The sequence below is a fragment of the Camelus dromedarius genome, chromosome 16, assembly GCF_036321535.1.
Source record: "Camelus dromedarius isolate mCamDro1 chromosome 16, mCamDro1.pat, whole genome shotgun sequence".
Taxonomy (NCBI): Eukaryota; Metazoa; Chordata; class Mammalia; order Artiodactyla; family Camelidae; genus Camelus; species Camelus dromedarius.
Genome location: NC_087451.1, coordinates 33,658,758 through 33,685,179, shown reverse-complemented (window position 1 = coordinate 33,685,179; position 26,422 = coordinate 33,658,758). Strand labels below are relative to the sequence as shown.

General features: G+C 42.3%; 1 protein-coding gene and 1 long non-coding RNA gene across 2 annotated transcripts; one reads left to right on the top strand and one right to left on the bottom strand.

Annotated features, from left to right (window-relative positions):
* The first annotated feature begins 201 nt into the window (after positions 1-201).
* MTNAP1 (mitochondrial nucleoid associated protein 1) lies at positions 202-25,314 on the top strand. Its single transcript, XM_010997992.3, has 7 exons — positions 202-303; positions 822-936; positions 4,368-4,462; positions 8,476-9,994; positions 20,142-20,249; positions 20,784-20,888; positions 22,079-25,314. The coding sequence occupies exons 4-7, from the start codon at positions 8,503-8,505 to the stop codon at positions 22,099-22,101; spliced, it is 1,728 nt and encodes a 575-aa protein (XP_010996294.3). The 5' UTR covers positions 202-303; positions 822-936; positions 4,368-4,462; positions 8,476-8,502; the 3' UTR covers positions 22,102-25,314.
* LOC135323246 (uncharacterized) lies at positions 19,630-22,085 on the bottom strand. The gene is made up of 3 exons (XR_010384566.1): positions 21,889-22,085; positions 20,749-20,945; positions 19,630-20,414 (listed from the first exon to the last, which is right to left on the bottom strand). It is a non-coding gene; the product is annotated as an uncharacterized LOC135323246 (long non-coding RNA).
* Positions 25,315-26,422: the final 1,108 nt, after the last annotated feature.

The following is a 26,422-nucleotide window of genomic DNA, read 5'->3' as shown; positions in this document are numbered from 1 at the left end:
AGCGGCGCGGAGCTTCTGGGAGAGAGGACCTCACAAGAGGTGGCCCGAGCTTTCGCCTGTTCGCAGCCAAGCGGGGACGGCGTAAAAGTCAAGCCAGGTTTAAGTTAAATTAAATTATATCATAACAGTATGGTACAAGTATTTGAGTTAATTCCTTATGAAGTAATAATTTTTAAAAAATAGCTGAGACGCATCAGGCAGTGGTGCAGATGGCCTGCCCCGGGATCGGGGGTTGGGAAGACGCTTGTGGGCCGCGCGGGGGCTTTGTCGCAGGGGGCTTCATGGTCATTTATATCCAGCGAGGTGAGGCGCTCCCCTGGGGGAGTTTTGACGGGCGGGCAGGTTTCCTGAGGTCCGCGCTGTAGGTCTGGGGGCGGTTGTTGAGGAGAGAGGGGAGTGGGCGGAGGACTTCCCGGAGCCGAGGATTTAGCCCCCTTTGGCGTCTCAGCGGCTCCTCGGGCTGGAGGGCTGCGGGGAGGCCGGTCCCGGACACGGACCCGGAGCTGCTCGGCGGTCCCGCCCACTTCGCTGGAAGCTGCAGGACTGCTTTCCTGAAACGTAACGGATCGGAGAAGAAGGCCGGCCTGGGGAAGCGGCTGGGAGGCGGAAAAGTCCGCAGGAGAGCGCAGGTGGTGAGGGCGAAGATTACCGTAACTTTGGGATCCGGCCTGTGGAGGCTGTTAATCTTAAGACTCTGCTTCCCAGAACACTGGGGTGGAACTTCCCTGCTGATAATCCAGTTATATGTATTTGCCTCAGTACTTTGCCGCAGTTACTCATATTATGTGCTGTCCAATTACTTCTCTGATTGTGTCTTCCAGAGGCTGACTTTAAAATTGAGATTCATTCTGCCAAGCTGGAGAATGGCGATCGTGAAGCTTGCTGATCGAGGAGAAACAACCGCAAAATTAGCATCCTTCTAGAAGAGAAGCTTTGGTAAGGAAGCAGTTAAGCCTTAAGACTACTGTGTGTCAGCAGGGGGAAGAAACCTTATAAGTTGAGAATTATGTTTTATTCAGCAGTCTTTCTGAGGACCTATACCCGAGAGGCAGCCTCTTAACTCTGAGGGACTGCTCGAAAGAGGTAAGGGAGGAGCCAGGTTAGATAGGAGTTTTGCAACAAAGACTAGGTAGTCGGAAGATCAGTAGATTACTGTTAATTGAAGAAAACCAAATATCTCATGTTAAATGAATTTATTGCGTTTCTATGTATGGGAAGATTCAAGAGTCAAGATTCATTAAGATCATTCTTTTGATATGCATTTAGCTATGCAGGTCGGGTATCTTGTTCTTTTCCATCCTGAGTCCCCTCAGGGTGCAACTTTGGGGGTAGCTGCAGTGGCGGTTGGCTGCTACATCCTCTGTTTATTGATATGGCAGGCAACATTTTTCATTCACAGTGCTTCCCCCTTGGTCATAATTCAGCCAGTGTTTGGGAGGCATTTCATGACCAGTTTTGTCCCACAGTGCTAGGAGGGGTCATTCTAGATCAGGCGAAGATTCTGCTGATAGGCTTTTCAGTGTGCTGATCTCTTTTGGATCAGACCCGGTTGATAATCTAAAATTCGCTGGATCCCATGTCTTACTAGTCTGTTATCCAGAAATGTTTTCCCTTGTTGCTTCTTCCCACCCCTAGGGTTGCACTATTACAATTCTGTGTAAAGTTATATGTGATTAATTCTGTCAAGACATCATTAATTTTGTCAGAAACCTGATTACACATTGGTTAATGCAAGGGACAATAATCTTATAAAACAGACAGGCTATAAGTAATACAGCTAGTAACAGTAATAAAGTCATAAAGCAGCAGAGAGAGACACAAAGCATAAACAATTTGGAAGCAAAGAAAACAAATTAAAACAATGGTTAGTATAACTAATTGCAGTCTGGTTGCAGTAAACGATCAAGTCCACAGGAGAGCCAGATGGAGAAGCCAAATTCTGGAAGGATCAGGTAGAGAGAAAAAGATAAGTTTCATCTTTGTTTACAAAGGTATATTTCATCAGCTTGTTGTAGGCTGTAGCATAAGAGGAAAGGTTTTTCTGAGAAACAAAGATTAAAAGCCAGTATATTTCCCCAAAAGAGTTGTAAAGTTATAAATCATATTTATCAATTTATTCAGCCCCATGTAATTAATTCCTGTTGATCCGGATTTAGTCATCAGGTTTTCCATTAGAGTTTTGTAATTTCTTACGCAGTTCAGTTGTATGGTCAAAAGTTATCAGAAACTTACATTTGTCAATAAGTCCTTTTTATGAATTTTCTTTAAGATCATTTTGTAAAAGCATCAGAGTAAAACAATGTTTGCTTATAAACGACAAAACTTAAATGGCATGGTTAAAGAACTGATTACAATGCAGTTGACAAGAAACTTGGATATTTCTGTATAGAGGTATATGTATATCTGTATCATTTTAAGATAATTAGAATTATAACTGATAACATTATACTAGGGCATATCAGATTTTTAGGAATTCCATATAAATTTTGGAATATCTATATTAATGATATTTATTGATACAATATAGCCTAAAGTTCATCTCCAATCACATGACAGTGCTTCTCAAGTAATTTAACATACCAAATAAGCCTAATTAGTTTAATGTTTCTGATATGTCTTGGGATTCCTTTGTGTTTTTTTGTTTTATTTAATTTTTAATTCTTATTTGTTATTGACGTATCAGTTTACAATGTTAGTTTCATGTGTATAACAAAGCAAATTCAGTTACAAATATACATACATATATATTTTTTCAGGGTTCCTTTGAAGCATCCCAGAGTGAGCTGGAGGTCAACAAAATCCATTTACCTAATTAAATTTAATCCTAATCCCAGTCTGACCTCGTACAAAACTCGTTTTTTCAGGGTTCTCTTTCTACAAGCCTTCTGAAATTTTCTGTACCTGTATTAGTTTGTTAGTTTGTCCCTTATTTTTCCATCCAAAAACAACCAGCTCTAGAACAGTCATTCTTTCCCATTAACAAAATATATTTCCATTCCTTATACCTTCTTTTGGTGAAAACACATCCTACTTTTTTTGCATACTGAAATGTTTCCCTTATTTTTAGTAGCTTTAATTACATATTACAGATTTAACCCTTTAAAAACATACTCTCTAGCAAAAGCTGACAAGCAGCAAGTAATTGTAATCTGTTTGTCATACTCGCATGTCTTAATTGGAATATCCCATAACCTCTAGAAACATATAACATAATTTTTTTCTTCATTGTGGTACAAGACGTGTAGCTAACCTAAACATCTTTAGTTTCCATCTTGAAAGGAGACAAAAGTAGATAAATTTATACCTGTTTAGCAATTAATGTTCCAATATTTTATCTTACCTGAAATGACCTGTATAGTCAACGAATTCCCATCATTTAACTTAGCCAAATTCAAGTTACCAAAATCTGGAGGAACTATTTTAGATAGACATACCCAAAACATAATTATTTCTAAAGAGTTCACCTGAAAACTCTTACCTCATTTGCCTTTATTTTATAACTTAGGAAAGTATTACCATACCAAGTTAGAAAAAAATTTTCTTACTGACATACTCTGCAACAGAAAGAACACGAACTTACTCACCTTCAGTAAACCTAGGAAGAGTTAAAGTAAGACATGTCTATATTGATTAAACCAGTAAGCTGAAGCTAGCTTTAATGCCATATGTTAACTTAATATTGAGTGTTTCCTAGAGCACATGAACCTGAAATTCATTTTGGCCAGTTTTTTTCATATTTAGAAATACGTAGTTTGTAAACACTAACTTTTAAGTCACTTAGGAAGAGCTCTTTTAGAAGTTTAATTTTGTGAATTTCCAGAGCTAGAGACATCTCATGTATAATGTGTACACAGGCATATAAAGAGACAAAACTAGAGATCTCATAGCTTCACTTTAAAACTTAGTTTTGAATCAGGTATTACAATATAAACTTACTAGTTTATAAATAATAATTGAGGTAAGTTAAAGTTGCTTGCTCAGATGACTAAGATTTTACTGTTTGTGGGAAAGAATTTTAAGATTTGTTTTTGATTAACCCTTAAGGAGGCCATGAATTAGATTTTGGCTGAGGCAGCCTTCCCAGCGGTTTTGAGTTTAAAGGGACCACTTTTGCCCCTTTTTCTTCCCCCTTGGTTTCAGGTTCTACCTGATTGAGCTGATGAGGCTCTGGTCAGTGGGCCATATTTGCATTTCTGATTTGTAGAAATTTGCAAGACAGACCTTTGCTTTTAATTCTTCAGATATCAGTGAGAATTCTGACTAAACCAGAACTCCAGGGCTCTATGCTCTAGAATTTTAGGATTTAATTTATCTTGCCTTCAAAAGCTTGCATAAGGCATTCAATAAGGGCCTCTTTCTATTACCAGGTTCGTGTGCCTGACGGACAGTGGGGCCAAGCAAACTGAAACATTGGAATTTGGAGCAGAGAAAGGTTTACTGCAAGGCCAAGCAAGGAGAGGAGGTGACTTGTGCTCAAAAAACCCAACTCCACAATGGTTTTCAGGAAGAGGTTTTGACAGGCAAAATTTGACAGGAGGGCTGCAGGGTGTGTGACTTTCTTCTGATTGGCTGGTGGAAAGGTAACAGGGTGGTGTCTACCTTGGTGGGGTACTTAGTTCCAGCAGAAGTAGTCAAAGGTATTGTTATGTATATTCCTTAAGGAGGAACCAGGACTCTGCCCCACAGCTGCACTGTTGTTTCTTGACCTTTGTTTCTGCATGTCATCCCTTCCCTGATTAGCAATTGTTTGAATCTGCCCCCTGGAACTCAGGGAAGGTCAAGGAGGCTGAAGGAGGCCTATTTCCAACAAACAAGAAACACAGACACAGAAAGGATTTGTACGAAGGAGGACTCCAGGGTCTTGCTCCATTTCATTTCTGAGTGCACAAGTTAAACCCAGAGTAAAATCTCTACTTTTTTTTTAATTTAGCCCCTGAATATTAGCTCTCAGTTTTGCTTTATATTGTACAGGCTCAGGTAACCCTGTCGGTTTTTTAGTATGTTTAATATTTCCTGCAGGGCAGATCTATGTTCCCTGGCTTATAATGTCATGCAGGGGAAGTAGTGAAACATGCCTATCCCAGAATACAACCATCTCATATAAGGCCATTTAAATATACACATTTTTATAAACTTTTAAGTCTACCAACTTTTATTCCTTTAACTTTAGTTTTCATTAGGCCCCAATCAACACGTTTTGGCCTTACAAGGAGTTCTACCAGTTTTTCTTTTTATCCCTCGATCATTTTCTCTAGTTTATGTAAAGTTTCGAGAGCCCAGTGCAGAGTTGAGGCCGTGGACTTGGGCCCTTTGTCAGTCTTTAAACTTAATTAATTGGCTTAACTGTTGCCCCAAATAATTGTTGGTCTGGTATCTCAGTGTTATTTTCTTTCAGCCCTTTGTGTGTGTGTGTGTGTATTTTTTTTAAACTGGGGTTAACTGGGGTAAATAAAGCAGACTTGTTTGGAGCCCTTTAATGTTGGAGACCAGGTCGTCTCTGGCTGATTCAACCTTAGGTAGTGTAGTAATGAAACCTTGTGTTTTAATCCCATAAATGTCCATTTTATTTATCCCATTTCTTAATAACCGTCTAGATATTTCTTTATCCATTTGGGACAGAACCCTTTAAAATTTCTATTTTGTTGGGAAAGCATCTCTAGACTTTCCTGTCAGTTTTTTTGTCTGTCTTTTCTGTTAATCAACCTAATTTTAGAACCATTTTTTTTTAATAATAGCCATCCTGACAGGTGTGAGGTAATGTCTCACTGGTTTCTTTCTCTTTTTTTTAATGTATTGCTTATTTATTTATTTATTTTGTGGGGGTAGGGGTAATTAGGTTTACTTACTTATTTTTAAAGGTGGTAATGGGGATTGAACCCAAGACCTTCTGTATGATAGGCATGTGTTCAACCGATGAGCTATACTCTCCCCCCAATCAACCCAATTGGCATTAATTATTCTGATGTTTTATATTAGCATCTGTAAGACCCATTGAGTAGAAGAGGAAAACAGAAAGGCTTTCCAAACTTTTTTCTCGTTTGTTTTAAACTAAGGGAGTTCCTAGGTCAACTATGAGATATGCATTTTCCATCCTATAATTTGATTTCCTTTTTTTAAATAGGTACCAATAAAACGGCTGTTTATAATAAGAGCTCTAAAAATTTAACAGTTTAGAAGTTTCTCTAATTTGAAGGGTCCATTATCCAGCCATTAATGATATATCTTAATAGTGACCCAAACCAATGAGACACAAAGGGCTTCCCCATAAGAGAGTGTTAAAGATGCCACCTAACCAGGATTCAGAAAGTTTACTCCCCAGAACAAAGAAAGTAAAGGCCTTCGTTGTACGTGCTGACATAATGAAGGTTACAACGACAGAAAGGCCCCGAGAGATGGCACAGCCAGACAAGACTGCTAAGAATCCCAGTCTGTAAGCAGTAAAAGAGCCCCGTCTTAGTTAATTTTAGGACAAGATTTCCTTTAATTCCCAATTAAGTACTTGGTAAGTATAAGTGTCGTACATGCATAAGCCTGGCTGGGGTCTTGAGGCTGACCATCTGTCATTCTTTTTCTTTTGTTTTGAAAGCTTTATTCCCCATTCAGAGGTCGGTTTGTCAAAATAAAATTGCTAGTGCAGTTGTGTGATGGGCCAGCGTGCTGCCTGTGAGCTTAATTCCTCCAAGTTTTACCCTAGAGTCGTTTCTGCTCCCTCTTCAGAGTCTTGGGTTCTCCATCTGGTAGCGTAAGACCACCATGGGTGCACAGATCTCTGAAAGGCCGGTTCTTATCCATGTCTCCAGCAGAGCAAGCAAGCTTTAATGAAAATGAGTGGCTTTCCCTGCGGGGACAGCTGCACAGTACAAGGACTTGCCTCCACCATTCTCGCAAGTTTCTCAACCGCCTGAGAAAACGCTTGCCAGCCGAAAGGAGATCCCTTCTTCGGATCTGAAAAGCTCTAACATTTCAGTTTTATGTTAACAAACCCTATTAAAGTAACTAATTCAAGGCAAAATGACAGGTCAGTCTTCCACCTAATTCCAGTCCAACCCTACTCAGAGTTCTTTCAACTGAACAAAGTCTTCCCAGTCTTTCAGCTGAAGATGAAACCACTCAGTGTCTAAACTGAGCGAAATCTTCCCAGTGCCTTTCACCAAGGATAACCTGCTCAGTGTCTAAACAGAAATCTTTCCAGTAGGATTAAAAGTGAGGATGAAGTACTGTGGAGGCAGACACGGCTAACGGAGGACTCAAACCACTTCTAAAATTATTAGCCTAAGGCCCATGGACTGGCTTCAGTTATGTGTAGTTTTGTAAATAAACAGCCCATAACATATATTGTCAAAGAAGTGCCTCCCAAGTAAGAACAATTCCTGTAAAGTCTGTTGGCTAAAAACATTTTTGTTTTGCCTGACATTGTGTAGGATAAGGGAGGCTGGTTGCTATGACAAATGAAATTTATTTCGTAAATTTGGGAGGTGGGTAGTAATTGGATTTATTTTCAGAGGAGGTACTGGGGATTGAACCCAGAACCTTGTGCATGCTAAGCATGCACTCTAACACTTAAGCTGTATTCTCCCTCCCCCTGTAAATGGTTTTGAAGGTTCACTTTTTGACCCATTTAGCGGTCAGAAGATACTCACAGTCACAGTACTTTATAATGATAGTGTTTGCGCATTTATGTCCAGAGAAAATTCATTCAGCAAATAGATGCCAGGCCCAGTGTTTGGTTTTGTGAATACAGCTGTGCACAGGGAGTCTGACAGAACAGGAAATGTAAACAAATAATTTCCATCTGAGCTTTGCAATTAAATATTTCCTTTTCCTGACTGGAGCGAATAACAAAGAGGCACAAGTGGTACATGGTATAAATTTTTAAAAATATTTTTACATGGTGTAAGTTTCACAAAGATGTTAAATTAATAAATTTGCCATTAATCCATTGTACTACAAACTATCAGTAAAAAATTTGGGATCCAGTCTCCCCTCCATTCATGTATTCTTTGTACAATGTCAGTACTTCTGCATATGTGTATACAGGTGCATATTACTGATGTGTTAAATGTTAGTAGAGCTTCATTTTTCTTGCTTAGGGAAAGGAATTTCCAGTATTTTCTTGTACCCTCAATGGACATTCCATATATCACCTTGGAAACCACTACTCTATAATCAACCACCTTGGAATCCCAGCCTGAGTTTTTTATTCTTCACCATTCTTCCCTTGAATGATGTGTTTAAGGGTTTGAAGACTTTAAGAAATGTGAAATACCAAGCAGAAATGGAGCCAGGAATGTTGATCTCAAAATCCAACTATATCAGTTTTCTACCTATGGAAGAAAAAGAATGGATCAAAATAGATTTTTTTTTTAAATGTCCTGCAACCTAGGTTCTTTCAAATGACCTTAAAAGGTACAACCCAAAAAGTATTGGTATTTACAAACAGTATGCTCTTCATAACCTCACAATTGTCTCTTTCAGGGATAGGAGAGTGATACTCCACCCAGAATGGAAGTGTGTCCTTACTGTAAGAAGCCATTTAAACGACTGAAATCCCACTTGCCACACTGTAAGATGAGAGAACCAGCTATACCTGCTGATGGAGAGGTTTGTCAGCCCAAGCCAGCTACACTCCCACGTGCTAAGAAAATCAGAGGACCAATCAGAGACCTAATTAAAGCTGAAGAGAGAGGGCTAGGGACAGACGGTGAGAAAAGAAATCCTGAATTGAAAGGAGACAAATCAGAACAGACAGTGAAGTCCTCTCCAGTACTAGCCGTTGGTTTGGAAAAAGCAAGTAGTGCAAAGGCCAGTAAAGCCATCAAGAATCAAATTCAACCCTTCTTCAAAATATTAAAAAATACTGAACCAAAGATTACTTTCCAGGGAGAAACTACAGCTCAGTTTTCTGCATCAGGGAACACCATGCCTAAAAAAGAACTTGCCAAAGATTTGCCTAAATCAGGGAAAAGTAGAAATGATCCTTCAGAGACTGAAGCAACTTTATCCCTTGGCCCAATGGAACCTTCATTGTCAAATCAAGACAGCAAATATTCTTCCATCTTCCCTAATGATGTACAAGCCACTTCTGCTGATTTAAGATTGGATAAAATTGATTCCCCAAGACAGAACCTTCTAGTAAAATTACTAGATACGTCTGGTGATTATCATAGTTCTCCCATGAATCTCAGTTATGGAGTCAAAAGGGTAAACACATCATCATCAGGCAGTGAGAGAAATTCCAAGGCCAAGAATCAGCGCTCTGAAGTGTCTGCTGATGTTAGGGACTCGGGGGCTCAGGGAAAGAACACAGGATCACAAATTGCAGCTTTTAAAATTAACCCATTAGGTCAAATCCAGGTCATGGAGAACCAGGTAAAAGGACTTAACCTTGGAGCAGAAGCATGTGGAGGCAAAGAGGATGCAGAGAACAGTGTATTTGTGACAGAGATGGAGGAATGCTCTTCCATGAGCGATGACTCTAAGAAGGCCTTTAGTACCAATTCAGTCACGGAGAAGAAATCTCAAGATGAACGTCCCAGTTTAAACCTGTTCACGCCAGCAGAGACAACTCAAAATGAGCTTCTTTCTGTATCACGGTCACAAAATCAAAGTCTTCCTTCTCTGGCTGTAAAATTTATCCAGGAAGAGAAAGCAGAAGCCTGCAGTCATAATCCAGTCTCCGCTGTAAAGGCATTGATGAAGAGAGAGGAACAAGCATCTCTGGCACCCAAATTGGGCTGTCAGTCCCAAGCATTACACCTTAGGGACCAGCAGTCTTCATATTCCACCCAGCATCACGCTTCTAAAAGCTCCTCTGCCAGTCAGATCAGTGTCACCAACCAGAAGACCCTGTCGAGCTCTCTAGGACTGGAATGGTTTCCAGAGCTCTATCCTGGTTATCTTGGACTTGGGGTGTTGCCAGGGAAGCCTCAGAATTGGAACATGATGGCCCTGAAGCCTCTGCTCTTCAGCCGCCAGGGGGAAAGATTCTCACAAGGTAAACACGCTCATTTTCAAGCCCATTCAAACAGTTTTGTGCCTTTTGAACTAATAAGGTTCAGAATGCTAAAGGTTGTACTCACTTAGCTTACTTCTGTCTGGGCGTTCCCATGTACTGGACTTACAATTGTTTTCAACAGATTACTTCTTGCTCCCAGGAGTCAATAATAGTGGTTGATCATCCCCCTCCCCCTCCCCCTCCCCCTCCACCAAGAGTTGAAATTTGGACTAAGACAGGCTGGCCAGTGATGCTGATAAAAGTTGGATTTCTCGATTGGAAAGGGGCATGGCCAGTGGAAATTGAGTGAATTTTCAAGCTGAACAGACTCAAGAAAACCATAAAGACTTAAGGGTCTGCCTAAACAGAACAAGCGCTGTGCTTAGATTTCAGTCAGGACTAGGTTAGACACAGTAGTTCCCAGGCATGTGGTCAAATGCGGCATCTAGCATTTTAGAGTAGCAGAGAGGATGAGCAGATATGATTTTTGAATTTGGGGCCCGGTGGGACTAAAACTGTCCATGGGAGGCATGGCAGTCAAGGTAGGTGGAAGTGGAGGTTCAGGGACAATCCAGTGAAGATCAGGACCAGGAGCAAAAGGTGTGGCCAAAAAGGGGTAGAAGTCCAAGCACTCCAAAAATTAGGCTGTTGAGAATAGGACCCAAGAGTAGAACGAGAGATTGACTTGAGAGATGAGGTAAGAAGGACTGGGGGAAAGAGACGACATCAAGACTGGTTTTGAGTCTACCTCTTCAGAAGTTCACTAGATGCTTCTTGCTGATGACTAGAGGTTAACCAGTGGGATGACCGAGGCCCGAAGCTGGAATTCCCCAACAGCTATTTCAGGTACCCTCTTTTTCCTGCTGATCCTCGCCTTTAGTTCCTGGACTACCTCTCTAGTTTCAAAACATGGTTTCTTCATTTTCCTCACCAGAAACTTTGGATTACTGTTTTTCTTTTTTGTTTCTTTTTCTAGGTGCATAGTTACTGTATTGTCCTTCTCTTTTTTGCTTAGAGTTAATTTGGTGCTTTAGGTTTTGTGTGTGTGTGTGTGTGTGTGTGTTCTTTTTTAATTGAAGTATAGTTTATTTACAATGTTGTGTTAGTTTCTGCTGTACAGCTAATTGATGCAGTTAAATAGTTTTTTTTTTTTCAGATTTTTTTCCATTATAGCTTATTACAAGATATTGAATGTAGTTCCCTGTGCTATATACAGTAGGACCTTGTTGTTTATCTGTTTTATATATAGTAGTTTGTATCTGCTAATTCCAAACTCCTAATTTATCCCTCCCCTCCCCCTTTCCCCTTTGGTAACTGTAAGTTTGTTTTGTGTCTCTGAGTCTATTTCTGTCTTGTAAATAAGTTCATTTGTTATCATTTTTTGTATTCCACATATAAGTGATGTCATATGATATTTGTCTTTCTCTTTCTGACTTACTTCACTTAGTATAATCTCTAGGTCTATCAGTGTTGCTGCAAGTGACACTTCATTTTTTATGGCTGAGTAGTATTCCACTGTATATATACACCACAAATTTTTTATCCATTCATTGGTCAATGGACATTTAGGTTGCTTCCATATCTTGAATATTGTAAATAGTACTGCTATGAAAATTAGAGTGCATGGATCTTTTCGAGTTAGTTTTCTCCTGATGTATGCCCAGAAATGGTATTGCCAGATCATATGATAGCTCCATTTTTAGGTTTTTAAGGATCCTCCATGCTGTTCCCCGTAGTGGCTGCACCAGTTTACACTCCCACCAATAGTGTAGAAGGGTTCCTTTTGCTCCACACCCTCTCCAGCATTTATCATTTGTGGACTCTTTAATGATGGCCATTCTGGCTGGTTTGAGGTGATACCTCATTGTGGGTTTGATTTGGATTTCTCTAATAATTAGTGATGTTGAGCATATTTTCATGTGCCTGTTGGCCATCTGTGTGTCTCTGGAGAGCTATATTTTTAGATCTTCTGCCAATTTTTTGATTAGGTGGTCTTTTGTTGGGTTTTGCTGTTGTTGTTTATTGAGCTGTATGAGCTGTTTGTATATTTTGGAAAAAAGTTAATTCCTTGTTGGTTGCATTGTTTGCAAATATTTTCTCCCATTCCGTAGATTGTCTTTTCGTTTTGTTTATAATTTCCTTTGCTGTGCAAAAGCTTTTAAGTTTAATTAGGTCCCATTTGTTTATTTTTGCTTTTGTTTCCATTACTATAGGAGACAGGGCCAAGAAAATATTACTGCAATTTATGCCAGTGTCCTGTCTGTTTTCCTCTAAGAGTTTTATAGTATCCAGTCTTACATTTAGGTCTTTAATCCATTTTGAGTTTGATTTTGCATATGGTGTTGGAGAATATTCTCATTTCATTCATGTACCTGCCCAGTTTTCCCAGCACCACTTATTGAAGAGACTGTCTTTTCTCCATTGTATATTCTTGCCTCTTTTGTTGTAGATTAATTAATCATAAGTGCATGGGTTTATTTCTATCCTGTTCCATTGATCTATGTGTTTGTTTTTGTGCCAGTACCATACTGTTTTGATTACTATAGTTCTGTAGTATAGTCTGAAGTCAAGACATGTGACTCTTCCCAGCTCCTTTTTTCTTTCTCAGGATCGTTTTGGCTGTTAAGAGTCTTTTGTGTTTCAATATAAATTTTAATTTTTTTGCTTCAATTCTATGAAAAATAACATTGGTAATTTAATAGTGATTGCATTGAATCTGTAAATTGCCTTGGGGTAGTATGGTCATTTTAACAATACTGACTCTTCCAGTTGAAGGACATGGTATCTTTCCATATGTTTGTGTCATCTTCAGTTTCTTTTATCAGCGTCTTACTGTTTTCAGAGTGCAGGTCTTCTGCCTCCTTAGGTAGGTTTATTCCTAGGTGTTTTGTTCTTTTTAATGCGATGGTAAATGGATTGTTTCCTTAAATTCTCTTTTATTTTGTCATTAGTGTATAGAAATGCAACAGATTTCTGTGTATTAAATTTTTATCCTACAACTTTACCAAATCATTGATGAACTGTAGTTTTCTGGTGGTGCCTTTAGGATTTTCTTTGTATAGTATCATGTCATCTGTAAACAATGACAGTTTTATTTCTTTTCTAATTTGGATTCCTTTTCTTTTTCTTCTCTGATTGCTGTGGCTAGGACTTTCAAAACTATGTTGAATAAAAGTGGTGAGAGTGGGCATTCTTGTCTTGCTCCTGTCTTAGAGGGAATGTTTTCAGCTTTTTACCATGAGGATTTTTTGCATCTATGTCCATCAGTGATATTGGCCTATAATTTTCTTTTTTTTGTAATATCTGTGTCTAGTTTTGGTATCAGGGTGATGGTGGTCTCATAAAAGGAGTTTAGAAGTGTTCCTTCCTCTGCAATTTTTTGGAATAGTTTGAGAAAGATAGGTGTTAACTCTTCTCTAAATGTTTGGTAAAGTTTGCCTGTGAAGCCATCTGGTCCTGGCCTTTTGTCTGTTGGGATTTTTTAAATTACTGATGCAATTTCAGTACTGATAATTGGTCTGTTCATATTTTCTCTTTCTTCCTGTTTCAGTCTTGGGAGATTGTACCTTTCTAAGAATTTGTCCATTTCTTCTAGGTTGTCCATTTTATTGGTGTATAGTTGCTCATAGTAGTCTCTTAATGGTCCTTTGTATTTCTGTGGTGTTAGTTTTACCTAAGTCTTATACATTTCTGATTTTATTAACTTGGGCCCTTCCCCTCTTTTTCTTGATGAGTCTAACTAAAGGTATATCAATGTTGTTTATCTTTTCAAAAAAAACAGCTTTTAGTTTCATTGATCTTTTCTGTTGTTTTTTAAGTCTTTCATTTGTTTCTGCTCTAATCTTTATTATTTCTTCTACTAGCTTGAGGTTTTGTTCTTTCTCTAATTGCTTTAGGTATAAGGTTAGGTGGTTTGAAATTTTTCTTGTTTCCTGAGGTAAGCTTATATCACTATAAACTTCTCTCTTAGAACTGCTTTTGCTGCCTCCCATAGGTTTTAGATAGTCATGTTTCCATTTTCATTTGTCTCTAGGTATTTTTTGGATTTCCTCTTTGATTTGTTCAGTGATCCATTGGTCATTTAGTAGCATATGGTTTAGCCTCCACGTGTTTGTGTTTTTTTGCAGCTTTTTTTCTTGTAGTTGATTTCTACTTTCATAACATTGTGGTGGGAAAAGATACTTGATATGATTTCAGTTTTCTTAAGGTTGCTGAGGCTTGTTTTGTGGCCTACCGTGTGATCCATCCTGGAGAATCTTCCACTTGAATGTAAAAAAAAGAAAAGATAAGAATGTGTATTCTGCTTTTGAGTAGAAAGCTCTATTAATATTAATTAAGTCATTTGGTCTAATGTGTTATATAAGGCCTGTGTTCCCTTACTGTGATGATCTGTCCATTGATGTCAGTGGGGTGTTAAAGTCCCCTACTCTTGTTGTATTACTGTCAATTTCTCTTTTACATCTGTCAGTGTTTGCCTTGTATACTGAGGTGCTCCTATGTTGGGTGCATGTACATTTAGAGTTGTTACATTTTCTTGGATTGATCCCTTGATCATTATATAGATAGGGTCCTTTGCCTTGTAACAGTCTTTATTTTAAAGTCTGTCTGATTTAAGTATTGCTGCTCAAGCTTTCTTTTGATTTCCATTTACATGGAATACCTTTTCCATTCCTTCACTTTCTGTTTCTATGTGTTTCTAGATCTGAAGTGAGTCTCTTATGGGCAGCAAATATACAGGTCTTGTTTTTGTATCCGTTCAGCCAGTCTGTCTTTTGGTTGGAGCATTTAGTCTGTTGACCTTTAACTTAATTATTGATATATGTTCTTACTGCTTTTTTTCCCCCCTTTTCTTCTCTTGTGATTTGATGACTGTCTTTAGTGTTATGCTTGGATTCCTTTTTCTCTTGTGTGTGTAGATCAATTTTAGATTTTTGGTTTGCAGTTACCTTGAGGATTTTGTGTAGCAGTCTGTATATATATATGTGATTGTCTTAAGTTGCTGATCTCTTAATTTCAAATGCATTTTAAGTACCCTGCATTTGTATTCTTCTCCCATCATGATTACTGGTTTTGATACCGTATTTTACATCTAATTGTTGTGTGTATCCTGTAACTACTTACTGTGGATGCAGATGACTTCACTACTTTTGCCCTTTAATCTCCCTACTAGCTTTGTGTGTGGATGATTTCCTACCTTTACTGTATGCTGTTACCAGTGAGCGTTTTCATTCCATAATCTTTTTGTTTCCAGTTGTGGCTTTTTCTTTTTCGCCTAGGGAAGTTCCTTTAACATTTGTTGTAAAGCTGGTTTGGTTGTGCTGAATTGTTTTAGCTTTTGCTTGTCTGTGAAGGTTTTTGATTTCTCCTTCAAATCTGAATGAGAGCCTTGCTGGGTAGAGTAGTCTTGGTTGTAGGTTTTTCCTTTTCATCACTGTAAATACGTTGTGCCTCTCCCTTCTGGCCTGCAGAGTTTCTGCTGAAAAATCAGCTGGTAGTCTCGTGGGAGATCTTTTGTCTGTTATTTGTTGCTTTTCCCTTGCTGCTTTTAGTACTCTCTCTTTACTCTTAATTTTTGTCAATTTGATTACAGTGTGTCTTGGTGTGTTCCACTTGGGGTTGATCCTGTATGAGACTCTGCACTTCCGGGACTTGGGTGACTATTTCCTATCCCAGATTAGGGAGGTTTTCAGCTATCATCTCTTTAAATATTTTCTCAGGCCCTTTCTTCTCCTTCTGGGACCCCTGTAATGCAAATATTAGTGTGCTTGATGTTGCCCTAGAGGTCTCTTAAGCTGTCTTCATATCTTTTCATTCTTTTTTGATTTTTCTGTTCAGCGGCAGTGATTTCCACTACTCTGCCTTCCAGCTCACTGATCCGTTCTTCTGAATCGTTTAGTCTACTGTTGATTCCTTCCAGTGTATTTTCATTTCAGTTATTGTATTCTTTATCTTTCTTTGGTTATTCTTTATATTTTTTAACTCCTTGTTAAAAATCTCACATTGTGCATCCATTTTCCTCCTGAGTTCTTTGATCATCTTATAATCATGACTCTGAATTCTTTCTCCTGCCTGTCTCCACTGCACTTACTTCTTCACGGGTTTTTTCTTGTTCCTTCATCTGGAACGTATTCCTCTGCTGCCTCGTTTTGTCTAACTTGCTATTTGTATTTTTATGTACATGGTAGGTTAGTTCCATTTCTTGATCTTGGGGAAGTGGCCCTCTGTGGGAGGCATCCTGTGTGTCCCAGCAGTGCACTCCCCACTCGTCACCCAAGCTTTGCTCCAGGACTTCACCATAAGAGGCCTGCGTGCGTCCTGTTGTGGTGGGCTCTGTAGGTAGTCTAGGTGGTTGCCAGGTCCTGCCTTGTGCAGATGCTGCTGGCTGCCATTTAGTGGGACCTGGTCATGAGGTGGCTGGCTGTGGAATCCTAGGGCCCCCTGGGCTGTGCTGGCTCACTGGTGGGCAGAGGCAGAGTCTCAAAGACTGTGCCTGGTGCCCACCCACTGACAGGTGAAGCCAGACCCTGGACTTAGTGCCAGGCTGCGGACAAGCAGAGCTGGTTCCTGGAGTCTGGCTGCAGGGCCCCAACATCCCATCCCTTATTTCAGATTGTTAGGGTTGGGGGAGAGAGTCAGTTCTGGCGCAGCTGGGTTTCGGGGCCGAGGTGTCCTGAGGTTGCACTGGCCTGCTCATGGACCTGGCCAGGGCCCAGGTGGTTGCAGGATGGTGGTTTCGTTGCTTCTGTTGTCTGACCCCTGGTGGATGAGGCTGGTCTAGATGCTTATCAGGCTTCCTGGTGGGCGGGGCCGGAGCCTGTCCACTGCAGGGTGGAGCTGGGTCTTGACCCTCTGGTGGGCTAGGTCATGTCTAGGGGCCAGCCCAGAGGGCTGTTTAGTCTTTAGGCAGCCTGTCTGCTGATGGGTGGGGCTGTGTCTCAGTGCAGTTAGGTGATTTGGCCTGAGGCATTCCAGCACTGTCGCCTACAGGCTGTTGGGTGGGGCCCGATCTTAGAGCTAATGAGCCAAGATGTCAGCTACCAACATCAACTGTGGTCACAGGACCAAATGTTCCCCAGTATGTCTGCCACCAGCTTCTGGGTCCCCGGGGTGAGCCATAGCCACACACTCACTGGCCCCTCCAGGAGACTCTCCGAGACCAGCAGGTAGACCTGGCCCAGGCTCCTATCAAATTTTTTCTTTTGCCCTGGGTCCTGGTGCACAGGAGGTTTTGGTGTGCGCCCTTTGAGCATGAAGTCTCTATTCCCCCAGTCCTGTGGGGCGCCTGCAGTTAAGCCCCACTGGCCTTCAAAGCCAAGTGCTCTGAGGGCTTGTCTTTCTGGTGCAGGACTTTGGGCTGGGGAGCCGAAATGGGGCTCAGAACTCTCCTGTGGGAGGGCCTCTGCAAAATACTTACTCTCCAGTTCGGGGGTCGCCCACTTCGGGGTACAGGATGTGATTGTACTGCAGGTCCGTCCCTCCTACCCTCCTCATTGTGGTCATTTTTTATGTCGCCTATAGAAGATCTTTTCTGGTAGGTTCCAGTCTTTTTCATCGATGGCTGTTCTGCAGATAGCTGTGGTTTGGGTGTGCTCGTGACAGGAGGTGAGCTCTGCGTCCTCCATTTTGGCCACTCTCGACAGTCCTCACTCCCAGGGAAAAACGACTCACCCCACAGCAGTCTTCATGCACAGCCAGTGCATAGCAGCCTCTAAAGGGAGTCGCACTTAGAGACTCAGCCCACTTGTTTATCTGTTCCTCTTATTTCTAGTTCCTTGGGAGACTGATGCTTTAGGTGTATTTTGACAGGAGACCTGTAGCCACTCAGAACAGGCTTGAACCTAAAACGCTTGTCCTATCTCTTCCGAAAGGAATATATTACCCCCCCCAGCCCGGTATATTTTGTAAATGATCACATATTCACTAAACTGCAGTTTGTTCTGAGAAACATTTTTTTTCTATTTTAATTATCCCTTTCTAAAGATTTCAGAATGGAAGTGTGTTAAGGAGAGAGCATTGCTAGCTTAACGCTATATCTTCAACTGCCTCAGTAGCTCACTGGTTAGCATTAGTGCTGCTTTGTGGTTTTCAGAGGGTTTCATCTATTTTCTGATTTTAGCCTCTCCGCTCTGAGAGGTGCACAGAGTGATTTTATCTCTATTTTGCAGATAATGAAACAGGTGCAGAGAACATAAGTGATTTGTCCAAGGTCATGTTGCCAATAAGTGGTAGAGCTGCAAGTAGAACCCAGTCTCCCGGGGCCTGGTTTAAACCTTTCCACTAAACCACGCTGTGGAAGATACACCACAGCTAGACGCAGGGGTGTTGATTCTGTGTTTCTGGTTTTCATTTGCATAAACACCCACAGCCTATACGAAATCTCTAGCAAGTCAAAGTGCTTCTGTATTTTCTGTTCTACCTTCTGTAGTGCTAAGGCATGTCCTTGACATACCCACTTCTCATTTTTGGAGGAAAAAGGGAGGGAACTAATAATGTTTATCAAATGATGGCTCTTTCTGGTCATTGTGCTTAGGTGCCTGATAATACCTCCTTTTACCCTCATAACAACTCTGAGGTGGTGTCACTGCCCCGCCCTCTCTTAGAGGAGAGGGATCTCAGTACGGTATCCATGTGAGATGTTTGCACTTGTGGGGAGGGGGCTCAGAACGGTCAGGATCAGGACTTGAGCAGGAATCTGATAGGCCAGGGTGGGGTAGATCCCCTGTTCTCCAAAGGAATCCATAAAAGGGGGTGTTTTAGAAAGAAGCACGTGAGTAACCGACAGCCAGAGACATGAGAGGAAAGGCAAGTCATACTTCTGGGTCTCTGACCAGGCCAGAGGGGTGATAGGGGATGTTAGAGGTGTAAAGGCCGGATGAGGGTTTCCAGTGTTTGTGTCAGTGGGATCACTGTCACTAGGTTTGAAATGCAGGGACATTAATGTTGGCAGATCAAGGGCAGTGTCTGAAAGATGGGCGGCAGAGGGATGGCGGTGGGTAATGGCAGGTGAGGCTCACAACCAGTCCCAAAGGGATGGAGATCGGAACCCAGAGTACCTGGGCGGCCAGCAAAGGACGTGGAAAAAACCATAATGGGGCTTTTGTGGGTTCTGAGCTGGACTCTCCTGGCCTTGGGCTGTTTACAATTCCAGCTCAGGGCCTGAAGTGTGGTGTCTTTCATGTAAGTTACTGAGCCAAAGTGAAGTAAGTTGGCTCATCTAGCTGGAGAAAGACTTGGGGAGCCACCCAGTTCCTGACCCTGCGGAGAAAGCGGTTGTACAATTGCAGGTTTCACGGCGCAGTTTCTCCCCATCTGCACATTTTTTCCAGCATGAATGGGTTATGTCATGCTTTCTTTTTTAAGACAGTAATCTTCACCTTACAAGGAAATATCTTTTGTGCAATTCTTGGAAGCCTGCCTGGTTCTTTTCATTGTTAATAGATTGATGATCATTTGAATTTTCTTTTTAAACATCTACAGCAACTTTTACTACACCTGCTAAACCTGTTGCGAAACCTGTTGTAAATGTTTGCTTAATTTATCCTTTATCCTTGGTTTGATGAACCAAACCAAGACCAGAGAACTAGAGGTTTCTGTCTGTCATTAAACATGGAAAATAACCACAGGGAAAATGTAAATACATAGCATAAACCCTCTTTTCTGGCTCAACTTTAGTTACTCACATATTGAACGTAAATAAGACGTGTTTGCAGGTCAGCAGCAGTGATAATAGAACACGCCTGTCAGCTGTAGGTAGTGGTGACAGGTAGCAGGTGACAGGTAGTTAACATTACAGTGGAAAGTCAGGCTTTTTGCTACGATGTCTAGTGGATGATAGGAGGTACAAATGAGTCGTTTCATTAAGCATGTACATGTGGGTCGTCTGGGCACTGTATTCATCAGATCAGAGGTGGATCTAGGTCTTAACCCCCAGGGACCCTTAGTCTGTTGAGGAACCTCTTTTTGATCTGGAATAGACTGCTTTGACTTGCAGCGCTTCGAAGTTAGCCACAGCCCAATGCAGACATTAATCTACCGATTTAGAACGCACTTTTCCTACAGCCTCGCCCTGGGAACTTTGGGCACTGAGTGTCGGGGAAGAGGATGAATTTAGATGAACTATGACAGTGACTTCTGTTTGGAACCCTAGTTCCTTTGTTGGAAAGAAGTTCGACGGCAGTGAGGAGTTTGGAACCCCCGACCAGACTCACAACCTCCAACTTCTCTCTAATGAGGTTCTTGGGAGCTCTCCAAAAAGGTGAGGCTGGAGTCATTGACTGCTGGGCTCTGCTGCTGGTTCCAGGCATTTGGAGAACTTTGTCTCACTTTAGCTGTGGCTGTTACAGCAAGGCTCCAGAAAAAGGGGGACAACTTTGTAGTCTTCCTGCTCTTCTGTTCGTCTCTCTTCATTCTGGAGTCTGACCTAATGGAAAGCACCAGAGCTAATGCGTTAGCAGCTGCCATGTACTGAACAGCTTTCATTGCTTTAATTCCTACCCCTGCCTCTCCGCTACCTCCCCGTCTCTCCCTCACCCGTGATTGTCCCAAAGCTGGGAGGACTCTAAACCTCAAGTTAACACCACTTCCCAAAATAAGACTGATTTAAGTGTATTAAAATTAAGGACTTCTGGGTTTTAGCCTTTTCATTTATTTAAAATATATGTATAGTGATATGTAAATTCTTTGCATTACAGTTCCTTTGCCTAAGCTAACTGGATAACTTGAATAACTCCCAGGTAAGGGCCCCTACTACTTACATTTCACTCTGACAGACCTGTTTCTTTTTAAACAGGCTGGATCAGGTGCAGCACCACCGTGAAGAGTGGAGTCGGTGGCATCACGATGCTGTTTGCAGGATACTTTGTCCTTTGTTGTAGCTGGAGTTTCAAGCATCTGAGTAAGCCGTTCTGTATTTTCAGCCTAAATTACAGGTCACATCCCATCATAGGCACCTCTGGGGGATTTTCCGAATTGCTTTCTGTATGTCAGTTTGGCATTATCTGACTTGCCCTAGTGAATGAGCTATTGCCTGAGGCTCTGGGGTTTTTTCCTTAGAGGTTTTGGTTATATAAATGGCCTTATAAGATTTGACTAGAATTTACATAACTGCTTTTATGCTCCATTTAAGGTTGTCACTGGAGATCTGGTGAGCTTGTGTTTTTTCCCTAAAGCTGTTTGCTTGTTAAAAGATAGGGCTCTTCTCCTTGGTCACTCAATTCCTACCTGAGAACTTTCTTAAGATTGAAACCAGATAGCTTTATACCCCACAAGAGAGGGGGCTAAACAGAACACAGCTGTCACTCGTCAGTGTGTCTGAGGCTTAGAGCTGTTTTAGTTAATCTACTTTTAACATTAAAAAGCAAACACCTTTCCAGGTAAGACTTTCAGCTTGGACCAGATCTTACCAGAAAGGAAATGCCTGGATTTCATTGTTCTGTTAGTTCCAAATAACTTTTGCTCATTCTTTAAAGTATTGTTTTATAAAAATATATCCTAATTGTTAAAAATGAGGAAAAATACCAGGAAAGGCCCAGTATTCCTCTGCAATTAAAGAAAAAAGCCCACTTTCAAATGAAAACTTTCAGTGTAAAAGTATAAAATAACCATTCATACTGGAGACCAGTAGAATTCACAAACTTTTAAAATATCAGATTTGACTGTAATTGGATGTTTTGGCTAATTCAGTGCCAGCACATAGGAGAGCTGGTCAAGCAGTGGAAATGTGTCTGCAGCAGACTTCCATGCTGAGCAGCAGGGCGTAGCCGCCGGCTCTGGTATAACACAGTTGGCCATTGGCGAGAAAGAGCTCCTTTCTGATCATCCGCTCAAAAGATGGAGATGCCTGAGACCTCGAGTGGTTCCTTTCACTGGGAGAAGGCCTTCCCTGAAAGCTTTACCTGCCCGGAAGGGACCACGTAGGTGATGCTGGAAGTTATTTTTCCCATCTCTAAATTGAGACTGAAGAAAGTGAGGCAGAAACTTCTTGTGGTGCCTAAAACAAAAATAGAATGAGCGATAGAGGCAAGAGATAGGAACAGTCAATAGCGTGGCCTTTGGGTCCTTATGTTTATCTCTGTTTATCCAAAGAGCTGCAGCGCTGGCGTAAGTAACATTGACCTGAAACCACTTAAGAAAGCTTTGCAGCTCCAAGGAGAGCGCGGTGGAGACAGCTGCAGCGTGTATTTAACAGCGTAAACTTGTGGTGGGGGCAGGGGAGGGTTAAAAGAATAAAACTACTGGAATCTAGTAATTATACGGGAAGCATTTTTATGTGGACAGATCTGGTGCTGTCTGCATATTTCTTTGGCTTGTTCTCAAAAGAGGCAAAGTTACTGGAAAAAAAAATTCAGAAGATGACAGAGTTCAGTGTTAAAATTTTTAAATAAGCTATTTATTTCCTAATACTCAGTAAAAACTAGCATCTCAATTTTAAATCTTTCCCGAAAATTGTTCTCTGTGTCTTGGCATTTTGCCATTCATCTAAACTAGAGACTGGGCTACATGTACGCTGATTCAGCGTAGTGTCTGAAGTGGCGGAAAATCGGGACACATCAGGCCCTTCCCCTTGGGAATGGGCAGGCTCTCTTGGGTCGCTGACCAGGCCTTGGCAGATGTGAGGCACACAAAAGCAGAGTTGGGGCTCAGAGTTGCAGGGGAGCCCATGAAATGTCCTTGGCAGATAGTTTTAAGCTGATTAAAACAGCACACTAAGCAGGATGTTGAATCACCTTGTCTACATCTTAAGTATCATAGTGAGCAGATGGGATTCTTTTAAGAATCCCACCCTCTCCCCTCCCAAGAATTCCAGTGAAATAATCAAATATTCCTTTCACTTTGTTAGTCTTGTTGGCTGGAGGGGTTTTTTGTGTCTTCCCTCATCAAAATTTTCAGCGATTTTTAAATTGTATGACTTCTGCTTTGGTCCCTAGAGAGTAACTTGGCTACTGTGAAAGGCTGGGAGGGAATTTAATTGGGATAGCACAGCTGGATGACTTTTCCAACACCGGGCGTTGACTGTGTATCATATATAAATATGCCCCTACCTGTCAGTCCTTCTGTCTGTGTCAGCCTTGCTTGTGATGTCCTCAGGCCAGAAGCCAGGCATGCCATTTCTCTTGTTCCAGCTCCCTCAGAACGACAGAAAAGCAGGCGTGCTGTTCGAGGGCCAACATTTGTGTGTTGCCTCCTCATCCTTCTCTCTTCCCATAACCTGAGCTGCTTTATCTCCCGTGTCTATTCTCCAATCCCCTGTCCCCTTCTCCCTCTCTAATTATCCATAGTGGGAGTAATTTAATTCTGCCTCAAATCCTCTTGGTTAAGGAAAAGGTGCACTAGAATTCCCCATAAGGGAAAACTCAAGGTTGAGGGAGAGTGTACTACAGGTCTGTATTTTAATGACTGAGAATGTCATCAAAACTCCAAAAACAAGGTCTCCTTTTGGAGTGGCTTTGTGGCCATTCTTTAACGCCCTTTGAGAGAGACAGTCAGGGAGGGATTCTCCCTGCACCTCCGCTATGGCCTTTCTCTACATCCGAAATGCTCAGGGTACAAAAGTAGATGAGAATGACCGCTCTGCTGCGTCCTCTCCCCTGGCCCCCTGCAGCAGGGGTCAGCAGACCACGACAGCCCACGGGCATGAGCCAGCGCCCGGCCTGTTTCTGTGATGTCTCCCTGGAACACAGCCCTGCTCCCTCGGCTAGGTGCCGGCTGTGGCCGCCTCCACGCTGCAGAGGCAGGCAGAGCCCCCAGCGCCTGCAGAGCTGAGAATGGTTCCTCTCTGGCCCTTTTCAGAAGGCAAGCCGGCCCCAGCCCTAGACGAGCACAACACGTCACGGTCGCCTGTGTCAGAGGGATGAAGACGACTGGGGATCATCGCTCTAAAACGTTGGGGGTTTAGACATTTCAGTAGGAGCCGCCGTTCTGGACTTAGTACCTTAAGTGCCCAAATGTTGCCCCCCTAAGCACGACATTTAAGTGCAGTAGTGGCCACAAGAGTTAGCTTGTAGCCCCCCAAGATTTTTATCAGGAACATTTCTGCAGTACCGTCATAGTCAGAATGCTAAACGTAATGAAAAATTTAAGCTCCATTGTAGCATGGTAAATATTTCACATGCCTGAAAATAAGTTCCTGAAGAATGAACTAATGGGCCGTCAGTCCTAGAGGGCTCTCTGCATCCATCGTATTGCCGAGTTTAAGACAAAAGTGGGCTCCTCCATTAATACGAGGGTTTTTAGTTTGACATGATCGGTACCAAGACTCCTAATTCACATGTAGTAGGAAAGAGCAAAAAATCTTAACTGATGCTTTGAATTCAATACTAAGCATGGATTCTTAAAATGATGTGAGTGACTTTGAAAAAAACCATCGGCAGTTTGTCTAGATTCTGGAATTACTTGGTTATGGCCACAAAATAACAGAGGGAAAGGGTTCCCTATCTTACTCACTGCGGCCACTTGAGGGTGAGAGGAAACTCCTTGAAGACGTTTTATTGAGTCTTTAAGGATTTCCTGATTGTGTTGAGAACAGTTTCAGAGAGTTGAGGTCAGCTGAAAACAAATTAATTCTTTTCCTAGATTCAGATCTAAACAAATGCAGCATGATCCAGGGATCATGTTTGCAATATTGACGTCAGCTTGCCTTATGAGGAGACATTCATTGTTCATATACACAACCGTCCCTCCAAGAGAAGTTCGTTCGCACAGACAGATCTACCTGTGTGTGTGAGCTGGCAGGTTACATACAGGCCGCCTCCAGAAAGAGAAGCGATTCCTTTCAAAACTGGAGGTGTGGACGAGTGAGTGTGCGCTCCGTGCGGAAGCCAGGGTAGCTGGTGCTGTCTTCACAAAGCCAAGAGGAAAAGGAGTCAAGAAAGCTCTTAGCGTGGTTCAGTTTTAGACAGCCTCCTAAATTTTCTCTTAAAATCCTGCTCCATGTCTTCCCCGGCCTTGGGAGCTAAGCAGCCAGGCACAGATTCTGCTCCAGGGACAGCTGCACGTGGCCCTGAACGAGGCTTCCAGCACCAGGCGTGGAAATTAGCCCGAGACCTCCTTACCAGCAGTGCCCGCCCCCCACCCACCCCCTTTGCAGAAGAGCTAAACGGGGGTACGGGGCTCCTCTCCGTCCTGGAGAAGACTTAAGGGAAGTGTGCCCCACTGCGGGCTGGAACTGCGCAGGCCTCAGCACCCTCGTGTGCGCTGCGGAGCTTGGGCTAGCCCTGCTCCCTGCGGAGTTGACTCCTGAGTGACAGTGTGGACTGTGTGGCATTTCCTGGGAAGACTGTATTTTTTTCTCTATATATTAAAATATTCAGCTGGTAAAATCATTTTGTTGCATCATCAATGGGGTGTTTCATACTCTGGGAAGCCCTATCTGCTGCCACGGTTGTCACCACATCTGTGACACGTGATCCTAACTACTCTCCATACCTGCTCCACCCCCACGGGGTTCCTCCTGCATGTTACCACCACTGCTCATAACCGGAATGTTTTCAAAAAATAAAAAATATTATTCTGGTTTTTCGCCTCTTCCAGGCCCTCACCTGTGGAATGGGTAGGTGTGGCCTCGGGTCAGTTGTCTAACTTCACTGGAGATCCAGACTATAAAATGCAGATAATTATACTTACTTTGCAGAGATTTGGTGAGAAGTCTTGCCTCTGTTAATGCCAGCAAAGTCTTGACACGTAGTAGGAATGAATGAAATAGTAACAGCTTTCCTAAAACCTCTTGTGGCACGCATGACACTACATTCACATTCTGAACTCGAAACAAGCCAGGGCCCCCCACAACCCACGCTGAAGTCCCGCTGCCAGGTGGGCGCCAAGTCCGTGCGGTGCTCTTGACCTGCGTTCTCTCGTTTATCCTCAGCTCACCCCGCGAGGCAGGTGCCGTTGTCACACTCGTTTCCTAGAATGAGGAAACGGGCTTGAGGAGGTGAAGGAGTTTGTCCCCGTGGCTCTGTGGGCGTGTCACAGCAGCCCAGGCTGGAGCAGGTGCTCAGACCCCCTGAATCTGTCTCCTGGGCCAGCATTCTTCAGGCTGCCTTCCCCCTCTGCGCCTCCCACTCCTGCTCCAGGCAGGATAAGGCCACAGCCTCCACCTGCCAAAGGGCGGGGGAACAGTCCTCCCGCCACCGTGGGTTGTCACTCTTTTCTCCATTTCTCCAAAAGGCTCAGCCTTATCACCCTGCCCCCTCCCAGAGGATTAACTTGCACTGGTGTTTGACTTACACAGTGACATCAACAATGTTCCATGTCCTTACTCCCCGGGGCAGGCCTTGCTTGTACCATCCACCTCCCCATAATTCCTCACGTAAGGCATCCATGAAATCTAGTCTTAAATTTTAGGAAGCCATACAGGAAAGCAGCTGTCATGCTAGAGAAACCACTTGATTTAATTGTGAGTTTATAGCAGCAGTCGAGGCCACACGTGCA

What these genes read in the sequence shown, in the direction of transcription:
- MTNAP1 (XM_010997992.3), top strand. Translation starts at nt 8,503, where the DNA reads ATGGAAGTGTGTCCTTACTGTAAGAAGCCATTTAAACGACTGAAATCC. An exon ending in CTTGGGAGCTCTCCAAAAAG is followed by an intron (nt 20,250 to 20,783) that starts GTGAGGCTGGAG and finishes CTTTTTAAACAG; the next exon opens with GCTGGATCAGGTGCAGCACC. An exon ending in CTGGAGTTTCAAGCATCTGA is followed by an intron (nt 20,889 to 22,078) that starts GTAAGCCGTTCT and finishes GTTTATCCAAAG; the next exon opens with AGCTGCAGCGCTGGCGTAAG.